Source organism: Sorex fumeus, unplaced genomic scaffold (assembly GCF_029834395.1).
Source record: "Sorex fumeus unplaced genomic scaffold, SorFum_2.1 ptg000045l, whole genome shotgun sequence".
Classification (NCBI taxonomy): domain Eukaryota; kingdom Metazoa; phylum Chordata; class Mammalia; order Eulipotyphla; family Soricidae; genus Sorex; species Sorex fumeus.
In genome coordinates this window covers 9,173,743-9,186,905 of record NW_026606102.1, presented here as the reverse complement: position 1 = coordinate 9,186,905, position 13,163 = coordinate 9,173,743, and the positions used below count along the sequence as shown (strand labels likewise).

The 13,163-nt window shown below is 40.8% G+C and overlaps 1 protein-coding gene across 3 annotated transcripts in view; it reads right to left on the bottom strand.

Moving 5' to 3' along the window:
- OMA1 (OMA1 zinc metallopeptidase) overlaps positions 1 to 13,163 on the bottom strand; it is a 74,946-nt gene that overhangs the window by 46,374 nt on the left and 15,409 nt on the right. For all 3 annotated transcript variants that reach the window (XM_056122320.1, XM_056122321.1, XM_056122322.1), the window contains 4 exons: positions 12,404 to 12,577; positions 12,181 to 12,288; positions 8,021 to 8,149; positions 3,830 to 3,904 (listed from right to left, as the gene is read on the bottom strand). In XM_056122320.1, the coding sequence (XP_055978295.1) occupies positions 3,830 to 3,904; positions 8,021 to 8,149; positions 12,181 to 12,288; positions 12,404 to 12,577 (486 nt within the window). The remainder of the gene's footprint in view (positions 1 to 3,829; positions 3,905 to 8,020; positions 8,150 to 12,180; positions 12,289 to 12,403; positions 12,578 to 13,163) is intronic.

Below are 13,163 nucleotides of genomic sequence, written 5' to 3'. Positions count from 1 at the left end.
TAAGTCAGGATGACTAACATGAAACTTTATATAAAAAAATTAATTATGCCCATTGAACATAGATAGCCTTAATATACTAATGGTACAATAAGAGGGTCGCAGAGATGGCTCTTGGGTCTGGGAGAATAGGGCCTGGCAAGGAGAAGGCACAGATCTCTATCCCTGCCACCCTCAGCATCACCAATTCCAAGTACTGTGCCCACATGGCTGGGCAGTGAACAGAGCTTCCAGAGCCAGACTGCAGTTCCCTGCATGCTGCTGGGACCACCCTCCCAAGGAAAGAGAAAATAGAAGCATATTTTCATATCTTTTTATTATGAATTGGTTATTATGAAAGCTATTATAAAATATTCATAAGTTATATAGTTATTTTATAGTATATAGTTATATCACGGAGAACACATTATAAAATAGCTTTTTTAACAACCTTCTACCAACAATAATGAAAATTTACATGGAACCTGAGTCCCTGGAAAAATGAAACTTGTGAAAATGACACAAGAAACAGAAAAACCTGAGTAGGTTTATATTTCTTAAAACAGAACTGAGGGGCCGGAGTGACAGTACAGCAGGCAGGTCTTTTGCCTTGCATGTGGTTTGATCCCCGGCATCCCATTCGGTCCCCAAAAACCACAAGAGTAATCTCTGAGTGCAGAGTCAGGAGTAACCCCTGCACTCTGTCGGTGTGACGCCAAAACCAAAATAAATAGATAGATAAAATGAAACAGAACTGAATCCAGGGCTGAAGCAATAGTAGAGCGGGCCGGGTGCTTGCCATGAGTGAGGCAACTCAGATTCAATCTATGGCACCAATGGTCCCCCACATCCACCAGCAGTGATCCCTTAGCACAGAGGCAGGAGAAAATCCCTGAGCACTGCAGCCAAGAAACATCATAATCACACCCTAATTAGAATTGTGTAAATTTAACAAAGTGGCTGTCTTTAATGTCAATTTTAAGACAAATGAAGTTTGATTTTAAATGGCATTGTTTATAATACCACGAAATGTTCTAACAGCAATAAATATAACCAAAGATAAATACAAGCTCCATGCATAAAAATTAAAGACACACACAAAAATTTTGATACATCGCTGAGAGAAATGAAAGAATACCAAAATAAATGGGCAAATACATCATCTGTAGACTGGAAGACTCAACATGAGTAGCACTCATTTACTGCCCCCAAAACGATGTACAGTAAATGTATACAATCCCAACCAAAAGTCACAGGTGCTTCTGCACAAATGTACAATCTGAAAAGCCAATTTTGAAACCTACACAGACATACAAAGGAGAAAAAAAAAATAGCCAGGTCAATCTTGCAGAGCATCAGAGGACAGAAGCTTTCAGACAGCAAACTGAATAACAAAGCTACAGTGGCTATACAATAGTGGTTCAGAGATAAATTACAGGCCAGCAGAACTCAACAAGGACCTTGACTCAGACTTTCAGAAAGCTGCCATGTTTCTGATAATACACACTGGAGCACAGTGGAGAAAAAAAGGAGTCTTCAACAACAGTGCTAGGCCATTAGATATTCACATTGAAAAAAAAAAAAGATTCTGCCTAACCAAAGAGGAAGGAGGTGGGGGGGGGGGGGAGAAGGAGGAGAGAGAGAGAGAGAGAGAGAGAGGTGCCTGCCACAGAGGCAGACAGGGGATGGGGGGGATGGGAGGGAAACTGAGGACACTGGTGCAGAGAAATGTACCCTGGTGGAGGGCTGAGTGTTGGAATACTGTATGACTGAATCCAATCATGAACAACTTTGTAAGGATCTATCTCACAGTGATTCAATAAAAAAGTTTTAAAAAATGATCTTGCTTTCTTCCTCTTAGATGGAAAAAAAATAATAAAACAAGGAAGCTTCCTGGAAATAAAAGGGGGAAAGTTGGTAGAGAGATAGTACAGCAGCAGGTAGGCAGCTGACAAGGGTTCGATCCCTGGCACCTACTCAGTCCCCTGTGCCTGCCATGGGTGATCCCTAAGTACAGAGCTAGGAATAAGCCCTGAGCACCAACAGGTGTAGTCCCATAAAAAAAAAGGGGGGGGGGAAGGGAGGCAGAGGCGGGGGAGGAAGGAATAATTTATTGTGAAGGTATCTTAACCAGAACACAACACGCACTTAGCTAAAGGAAAATACATTAAAATCGGGAAAATGTTGATAGAACTGATCTGAGACCCACTATTTGTAAAACTTTTTTAAAACATTATTTTAATTGAATCACCGTGAAATATAGTTACAAAGTTTTCGTGTTTGAGTTTCACAATGAAAGAACACCCATCCCTCCACCAGTGCACATTTTCCACCACCAATGTCCCCAGTATTCTCCCCTCCCCCTGCCCTCCCTCCCCGCCTCCATGGTAAACAATTTCCTTTATACTCTCTCTCTACTTTTGGGCATTATGGTTTGCAACACAGATACTGATAGGCTATCACGTTTGGTCCTTTATCTACTTTCAGGACACATCTCCCATCCTGAACAATCCCTCCAACCATCATTGATTTAGTGATCCCTTCTCTATCCCAGCTGCCTTCTCCCTCAGCTCATGAGGCAGGCTTCCAACCACGGAGCAATATTCCTGGCCCTGACTCTACTGTCCTTGGTGTTAGTCTCTTATTATGCTATTTTATATTCCACAAATGAGTGCAGTCCTTCTATGTCTATCTCTCTTTCTGACTCATTTCACTTAGCATGATACTCTCCATGACCATATTTGGAAACCTTAACCTATGCAAATAGATTATTTCATTTAGGTAGACTTACATAATATTTAAAATATTACTTTTGCTATTGTAAGTTATATCTTTACTTACACCATGAATGCCATAAACCTCACCATGAGAAGTTCAATGATTAACTTTTTGACAGAACACCCAGTAATTACTGGAAACTCAGCAAAGAATCAAATGTAATTTGAATTTAATATGTAACCACACAGAGAGACATTGTTTTCACTTGATTTTTTTTAATGCTGTTTTACTTGCAATGTTAAACAGCCAACAATATCCAGGGAGAACAGGGGAACTGGAAAGAGCAGTCAGACCAGACAAGCCTGACACGCAGCCACGTGTAAGGTTCCACTTTAATCAGAGCAAAGGCCGGAGTTCTCTCCGTGGACAGAAAGAGCAGAAGGAATGTGGGTTAGAGAGAACCTGAAGAATACAGAGTACAGTCTACCCTGAAACAGTTTATCTGTGAAAACTCAGTTTGCCCAGCCAGGTTGTAGAGCTACGACAGGACAGGCCTCTTCCCCAGCGGGGCCAAACAACTTCAGGTCATCTGATTTACTCAGAGAGCCCACACAGATCAGCAAAACATGGGAAGAGGAGTTGGAGCAATAGCACGGTGGGTAGGGCGTTTGCCTTGCACACAGCCAACCAGGATTCGATTCCCAGCATCCCATATGGTCCCCCAAGCACCGGAGTAATTCCTGAGTGCATGAGCCAGGATACCTCTGTGCATGTGATCCAAAAAAAAAAAAAATGGGAAGAATGAAATGAAGATTGCACTAGCTTCCAGAGGGCAGAAGACATAAAAGACTTGTGTAGATTGTCTAATTCTTGTTCCCTGCCCACTCCAAACCTCGCAACAATAACGCACATGAAGATTTTGCTAAGGAAGGACACGGTATTCTTAGCTAAGAATGTCTTACCTTTGGGGGCTGGAGCGACAGAACAGCAGGTTTGACCCTTGCCTTGCGCACCACCAACCTGAGTTTGAACCCCAGCACCACATTAGGGCTTCTGAGCACAGCCAAGAGTAAGCCCTGAACATGGCCGGGTATGACCCCCAAACCAATTGACAAACAAACAAACATCAGTTTACCTTTGCAGCAAACAGTAGTCCAATTCTATCTGCTTCTGCCTCCAACGTTCTGCTGTAGGGTCTATCAAACATGTACTAAAAAGAAACAGAAAAGACTCATTAGAGCTCTTATAGCAAAAGAAGGAACAAAATGTTTCAATAATTCATTTCAGAAGGGTAGCACTGTAGCACTGCCCTCTCATTGTTCATCAATTTGCTCGAGCGGACACCAGTAACATCTCCATTGTGAGACTTGTTTTTGGCATATCGAATACGCAACGGGGAGCTTGCCAGGCTCTGCCGTGCAGGCGAAATACTCTTGGTAGCTTGCCTGGCTCTCCGAGAGAGATGGAGGAATCGGACCCGGGTCGGCCACGTGCAAGGCAAACTCCCTACCTGCTGTGTTATCACTAATAGGTCCACAAAAATACAGTTTTAAATTTTTGTTTTGGGTCGCACCTAGCTGTACTCAAGGTTTACTCCTGGCTCTGCACTCAGAAGGGTCTCTAGGATAAAATACTCCCTCTGATTAACATTTAAAGAAAGCCATGGAGTGAAGTCAGAGAGATGGCACAGGGTTTAAGGCCGCCTTGAATGCGGCCAACTCTGACACCTCCTGTGCCCCCAAGCATTGTCTGGTATAGGCCCAGAGATCCCCAACACACTTAGTATGGCCAGGGAGGCCCAAGCAGGACTGCAGGGGTGGCTCTGATACTCCCCCAGAACACGGGCCCAACAGGAATGCAGGCGCCCGCAGCAATGCCAGGGCAGCCCAGGCAACCCCCAGCACACACCCAGACTCAGTGCATCCTCCGGCTCCTGTACTGAACCATGGACCATACTGACCAAGGATCAGCAAGAGGGCCCCATGGGCCTCCTGAGCACTGTCCTAGAGACCAAAAAAATTCAATAATAAAGCCATAAACACCACAGTATAAGGCACATTTACCTTATAAGAAACTAAGTGCTTTTTTTTTAACGTAAAGAATCCTGAAAGAAAAACATGTGGGGAGACTACAGCACCATACAGAGGGAGAGTTCTATTTTTCCAATTAAAATCTCCACCTACCGCGAGGATTCCCTAAGAAAGCTTATTGATGCAGACTTTTAATATGGCCAAGGAACATTGTGGTCTTGCAGTTTTAAAAGAAAACTGAAATATATATATATATATATATATATATATATATATATATATATAGCAAGCTAATAGCCACAGACCCTGCTGGAGGATTTATTTCAGGTACAAAATTAACCATCCGGCAGAATGGTCTCCCTTGATTAATTTTCTTAATTCCCTTTCTTTTTACAGTATTGATTGGTTAAGAAAATGAAATTTTCTTCCAACTTCAATAAAAAAAAATACAAATAGACATCGTAACTTTAATTTCCCTAATTATTTGTATTTATGTGAATGTATCCCAGTTTAATTCTAATTTTCAGTAAGTACTAAAACTTTGTAGGAGACGGTTCAATAGGCAGGACTTTTGAGAAAAGACCCATTAATTGTGGGAAGCAATTTTTCAGGGATAGCTCTGTGTCCATGGTGGCTGGAAAAAGAAACCATCTGAATCATGGTATGGGACCAGGCAAGGCATCTCCCTTCTCCCCTTGGTCTGCTGTAGGTGCCCAAATCCCATTACAGTCTTCTCTCGTCTTGAGCAGTCTGCGGTGAACCAACCAGCTACCCAGAGCCTAATGGACTAAAAACTTCAGCAAAGGAGAAAAACAGGACAGGGGGATCACACAGCAGCACACCACACGTCTCCATGTGTGAGGTGCAAAGTTTGATTCCCAGGGCCACAAAAAAAAGAAAAAAAAAAGACAGAAACAGGTTCAGAGCCAAATGCTAACACTTACGACTATGAACCATATAGTAAACAGCTCTGAGCCCAGAGCACCCTCTACATAAAATGGAGCTCGACTTCCAGGCAAGAGAGGATGCAATGAGCACCTATTTAGAGGCTTCCTTTGCTACATACTTGGAATCAGTGGGGCAGTTTCCACCACTATCACCACAAATAGTGCTGCCTCCACCACTACCAGGGATATCAGGAAATATCAGGATCCATTTTCCACTGTTGCTACTGGGGGGAGGGAGATGGCAACTGCCTTCTAGTTTGCAGAGACCAGATGGGCAGTATCCACAGCAAGATCCAGTGCCCACTGCTCATCCTGCACTAGCTAATGTAGCCCATGAAAGACAGCGTGATGCTGAAGAGTTAGAAAGCATTATTATCCCATTTCAGAAACACACAGGGATCCACCTAGTGGAGCCGCCCAAGTTCAACAGAACGTAGATCAAGCGAAGTCTACATTCAAATGCGATGCCATCTGATTAGAACATTTCTTCCTAACCCCTGTACATAATTAGCCCATAAGGTTTATCCCAGGGCCTACTGAATGGTAAGTACAGATAAACATTAGCAACTACAATCAATACTCAAAACTGTAGCTAGTAACACTCAATAAGGGTGGCTGCATTATACCCACAGATCTAATTATATAAACAGAAGCTCCCCAAAGCTAAAGGACCCTTCTCCACCCTTCCTTTCTCTGGCAAATAAGTAGAAACAATACTCCCCCCCCCCCCCCCAACACCTCTAGTTTTTCTCAGCACTCCCCACTGCTTTCCAAACCAGAAAAACAAGATTTCTAGAAAAAAGCATTTCTTGATCAACAAAATTACCCCTTATCAAGAGGTGTGTGTATGTGTGTGTGTGTGTATGTGTGTGTGTTGGGGGGGGGGGGGACACACAACTTGATTTAAGAGAAAGAAGTTCAAACAGAAGAAATCCCTCCTCTATTTTCAGTTTAATCATCAAACTGAAGAATTGTATCACAATAGCAGGACTCTTCATCCAGTTCAAGGTAGACAGCTAGAAATTACCTTTCTTACGATTCAACTTGATTCCTCTACAGGAAGAAAACCTATGTGCGGATATGTGGTGGGACTTCTAAGTTAACTCCTTGGACTCAGGCGCACATCAGTGATAAACATAAAATTCAAAATATGAGACTGCAAGCAATAATCAATCTTCCTTTTTTCCTTTAAGGACCTTTATTTCAATAAAACCAATGCCAAATGAGATGGCAGCACTGAACAAGAAAGAGACTCTGCTATCCAATTTCAAAAGCCATTTGTCTCCAAGAACTTTACACATTAGATTTAAACAGCACCCAGATGGCACTCTGATGGGTGCTGCACAAATCATTAAATAAACAAATAACAGATTGTTCCTAAATAACCAAACCTCCCAGGACAAGAGGAAATATTTGAAGAAAGACGTAAAATAAAATAATTAATCATAGTTAACAAAGTAATTAACGAGACTACAAGACCTGCTTTCAGCAGTGCTGTGTTTTGAGAACAAAATGAACGACTCAGTAAGTGTTAGGAGATTTCCATTACACATAAGCACTAAAAATAAAAGTAAATGAAACACCTTAGACGATCCTTACAATATTTCCTGAACAATGCTAATGCACCTGGGAATAAGGATATGAAATTGATAAAAACAGTCTCAGTCAACCCTGGGCCCATAAATGTTTACAGGTTTTAAGAGACTTGGCTGGGGATGTAGCTCAGTGGGAGAGCATTTATCTTGCATTGAGAGGCCCTGGGTCTGATTCCCTTGTATAAAACACACACACACACACACACACACACACACACACACACACACACACACTTCCCCTCCCTCCACCCCCAAAGGTGGGCAAAGATTTAGTACACATTTAGTCCTCCCACTTAGTACACAGTCCACAGAGACTCAAGAGTGGCAATTCTAAGGTCGCTGACAGAAGCAAGGAAGGTTTGGGTCTGGATCTTCTGGTATTTCCCCTGTAAGACCAGCAACAACCTCCCCAACCCGCTTCCTTGTTCATCATATGAAATGCAGAGTTTTCTCATTGTACATTTGCTATCAAGAATTATCACCTAAAAAGAAGACTCTAAAATTTCACAGTGAACAATGAACACTGTGAACACTGTCCTCCCATTGTTCATCGATTTGCTCGAGCGGGCCCAGTAATGTCTCCATTGTGAGACTTCTTGTTACTGTGTTTGGCATATTAAATACTCTCAGTAGCTTGCCAGGCTCTCCGAGAGGGTAATGTGTAAAAAAAATCTCTGGCTATTTGTTGCTCCGTGGTAACAGGAAAATACCCGCACAGAGGCCATCACAAACTGCATGATTGGCTGGGACTTACCTCCTTTAGTTTAGACTGTATCCACTGGCCCAAAAGTGCCAAACTATCTTGAGGACAAATGGCCCACGTCATTGTAAGGAAAATCAGACCTAGGAAATCCAACAAATGAACCAAGCTAGCCTTTTCTGCCTGAGAATAATCAAAATAACGAAAATTACATTTAATACCATGAGACAGGAAATGCTTACATTTTTTAAGTTCATCATGTATAATCACATTAATAGCTACATGCAGCTTACCCAACCCCTTCAACCCAAGCTCACAAGCTCTTCTTCCGTGTGCTTTCTCCTTTCCCCTTCTGTTTTCTTATCCCCTTCTTACAACTCTGTTCATTCATTTCTTCATTCAACTAACACAAAGCACTTACATTACTCGGATACAATGACAGGCTCGTTAACCTATATTTTTTTGGTCCTAACAAGTGGTGTAATTTTGTGAAATTGGTACAATTATCCCCATTTCATAGATAAAGAAACTAAAACAGAGAGAGTTTAAATTGCTCCAATCCACAAAGCTATTAATGAAAGCAAAAGAACTCGAATCAAATGGAAATTTTAGTTTTAGATAAACTGCAAGCTTTACAGAAATGGAATAGCTGGGGCTGGAGAGATGGTTCAAAGGGCTAGTGAACATGCTTTTGTAATGCAGAGACTAGAAATGATCCCTGGTACCACAAGATCCCCCAGGCATCACCAGAAATCAAAAACCAAACAATCAATCAATCAATAAGTTTACTTACACTCTGAGGCGGAGACTAAATACTGCTTAACATATGAAGCAGTAGAAATGACAGAGAAATACTGCATGTGTTTGCTTTTGGGGTCACACCAAGCTGTGTTCAGGGCTTACTTTTGGCTCTGTATTCCAGGGTCACTCCTGGCAGGGTTCAGGGGACCATATGTGGTGCCAGGGATCAAATCCAGGTCAGGTGCATGCATGGCAAGGGCCATATTTGTTGCACTAGTTCTCAGCCCTGAAAATTTATTTTATTGCATTTTATTTATTCTTATTCACTTTTTGCTCGAGCGGGCCCAGTAATGTCTCCATTGGAGACTTTGTGGTTACTGTGTTTGGCATATCGAATACTCTCGGTAACTTGCCGGGCTCTCCGAGAGGGGCGGAGGAATCGAGCTCGGGTCGGCCATGTTGGCTGCTTGTAAGGCGAACGCCCTACCTGCTGTGCTATCGCTCCAGCCCTGGAGTGATAGCACAGCGGTAAGGCGTTCGCCTTACAAGCGGCCAACATGGCCGACCCGAGTTCGATTCCTCCGCCCCTCTCGGAGAGCCTGGCAAGCTACCGAGAGTATTCGATATGCCAGACACAGTAACAACAAAGTCTCCAATGGAGACGTTACTGGGCCCGCTCGAGCAAATCGACGATCAACGGGAGGGCCTTTACCTTTACCTTTACCTTTTATTCACTTTTATGTTTCATACCAGGAGTGGAATCTAGGGTTTCACACATGCAAGGTGTATGTTCTGCTACGGATCCACATCCCCGGTTCCTGGAAATTTAAGCAAAAGTTCTGGGGCCGGCCGGAGTGATAGTACAGAGGGTAGGGTAAATGCTGTGCTTGCAGCCAACCTGGGTTCAATTCCCGGAATACCATATGGTCTCCGGAGCACCTTCAGGAGTAATTCCTGACTCCAGAGTCAGGAGTAACCCCTGAGCATCATCGGGTGTGACCCAAAAAACTAAAAAAAAGAAAAACAAATTTTATATGAACTATTAAATATGAATCATTTATACAAGTTAGCAAAATTATAAGTATTATAATCATTGGTGTTTTAATAATTTTTTAAAGATAAAAAAATTATAAGTATGATATTTATCATCAGGAAATTGGAAGCTATAAATTTCCATTAATTCCATACACCAGTATCCGAAAAGGTTTTATTTTAAATAGAAGTTTTGAGTAGTAATATCTAAAGATAAGTTTAATGCACATATTGTTCACATATTGTTCACTATTAAAGTTATCTGATAAATATTAAAGTAAAATTGGAGTTGATAAGACAGAAGTCACATTTGAATGTGTGAAGCATAACTCACAACTGAAATCAATCACTTAGAATGCTTCTCTTAATATTATCTGTCCTCACTAAACAGTTTTTGATTCATTGGTAAGAATTTGTATCATGAAAAAGAATTAAGGATTACAGCAAGGAAAAGAAGTCATTATGAGACAATACGTGCCATTAATTATTAAAAACTATAATTACTACTACACAGTCTTAGAAAACAAAAACCCTTAAAAAAATCTGTATTTATGGAATACAGTGAATGCAAAAGGCGAGATAAAATCAAGACTCCTAAAAGAGAAAGTGTAGTGTTAATAATGTCTAAGACCTCTGTCAAAGAAATATGCATACTATTTTCTATTTTTAAGACTGTCATTTGCTTTTACATCTCGTCTAATTATTGTTCTTGCACTGATAAAGATGACAACAACATGCTGAATGAGGCATAAAACCAGATGCCAGAAGAACAAATGTACTGAGTGTTAACACCTTTTGATGCGAAAATTGGTCAAAACGGATTGCATGTGCAGTTATGGGGCCATTTCTTAAAAAGAAAAAAATCTATTTCAACTGCTTAGGCTTATCCTTATGCATTTATTTTAAAGACAATTGTATCTGAATTTCCCAAATCTTAAAAGAAATAAAAGAGCAATGACCATTTTTGCTTCAGACAAAAGCACAACTTTTAACCCACCTCATGTGATTAATGCTCTAGACTTTTAGAACAATTAAAAACATTGTCATCTGCATTCACTGCAATAATCACTTGAACTTCCAAGCATTTCACAATCCTATGACTATCTGCCTTTACATTTTTAACTCAAGGAACTATAATATAACTCTCCCTAATTATGTGGACAAAAGAACCAGGCATATCTTTTTTTTTTATGAATAAAAATGACAACGTGAATAAAACAAATGTTTCGTTTTTGTGGATTCAAGCCAAGTCAAACAGATGTGTATTCCCCAGAGCACAAATCCATTTGAATTCTATGATCTGTAAGGAAAGTGTTGCTGACACCAGGCCAGCCCAGGGACAGCAAGCAGCGCTAGCTACAAACAGAAGACCCGAGGTGATGACCCAGAGTGGCCGCTCAGTGGCTTGAGTCATTTAACTGAGGGTTCCGACACACTGATTAATGTGGGACTATTAAATACAGACCTCATGGTGTTGTATTATGAATGAGAAGGTACATATTTAAAAGCTCAGGTAACTGTAAACTGGCAAGGTATCAGTGTTGTGGAGAAATTGCATAGATAGCCTATCAGTCTAGACATTTCAAAGGTGCTCCATGCTATCCTCTGAGAATGAATATGCAAAGCAAGAAAATTTATTCACTTAAATAGTATCATCACGGGCCACTTCTTCCCAACTCCCTGCCCCTAAGGGGTCCTGACTGTCACGCTCATGAACTGCCTCCAGGTGCCACTTAAGTGCATTAAGGCCATGATCCAAAGACTCACAAATGAATCTAGAAACTGAGCAGCTCACTGCAGAGATTTCTCCGGACCCTATTCACAATTTTATAATTCCAGGAGCGACTGGCCGCAAAAGTGGCCCCACGACATCTCAAGCTATTCATAGCAAGCAATACAAAATAAATGATCTAGCATCTGCCTGTGGGGCAGGCTTGAGTGGTGGTGGGAAAATTTGAAAAAATGATGGTGGGAAGGTGTAATGGTGGTGGGATTGGTGTTGAAATATTAAATGTAATCAACTACTGTGAACAACTTTATGAAAATAAAATCTAAAAAAAATAGTATTATCATTTTCCTGCTGTTAATTTTCTGACTGGATTACAAGTATGTTAATAATTATGGAAAGTTTAAAATCTAATTTGAAATAATTAGGGGTTGAGAGTAATTACCTTTGCATAAAAGAGACAGGTGATAAAAATAGTATTTAAGAAAAACACTAATTATTAGTATCAAATACTAACGATCATCAAAATGCTCAAAATTGGCCAATCATATTATTTTAGGTAACAGAATACAGCAATTACCAAAAGTGAACATTCCATCACTGGAAAGCAAAAAAAAAAAAACAGAGAGAAAGCTAAAAAGATCCAAAGAAAAGGTTTCACTTGCTACCTTCAAAGCAGTACTTCAACATCTGCATATTCCCCAGCGGTACTTACTGCATGCCCCAGCACTGCGTGCGCTATTTCATGGCCCAGGAGAAAGCAAAGTTGATGAATGTCAGCCACGCTATTTAAAAGTCCGGTGAAGATAAACATCTGTCCATTCTATATAATAAAGAAAAGCCAGGAAAGCAATCAGAATTAGAACCCCATATAAAAGGGAAGGGGGCAGACTATGAAACATAACACTTAAAAGTTAAATGTGAGAAGGCTCACTCACTGGCAACACAAAAGCATTGATAACTGGAGAGTCGACCACATGAACCACCCAGCTGATGTCAGAGACCCCAGGGACATCCTTATTGCTCTCAATCAGGTGGGAGACCACTTCTGCAACACCCAGGTATCTGGCATCCGTCTCGGGCAGCATATCATCTTTAAATTGTTCCATCAACTGAAAGAGAAAAAAAAATCTTTACCATGCAACGCTACAAAACACACATATTGCTTCATGGAGAGTTATACGGTAACTTACTGTTGAACATTTTAATTTTTAATTATGTAAAAATCTGCATATTAAACACTAAAATTTCTCAAATTTGAATTATTCATGCAAAGGCAACATGGTTTGTTACAAATGGAATACATCCTAATAACTAAGATTTTTCATATAAACTGGCTAAGATAAAAATCTCATTCATCTTTTCTATTAGCCTATAAACAAATAAAATGCTTAAATATTATTTCTACTTTCCTAAGTATTTGAGAAAACCAAACAGTGCTGAGAGAATACAAAGATTTACACAAGAAAGTGAACTGCAAGAGAAAATTATCCTTCATAACCCACTGAACAAAAAAAAAAAATCCTAGACTTACTAAGAATATTAAACTTATACCAAAAGAATGGGCTGGAGCGATAGCACAGTGAGTAGGGCGTTTGCCTTGCACGCAGCTGGCCCTGCCAAGCCAGGTTCGATTCCTCCGCCCCTCTCGGAGAGCCCAGCAAGCTACTGAGAGTATCTCGCCCGCACAGCAAAGCC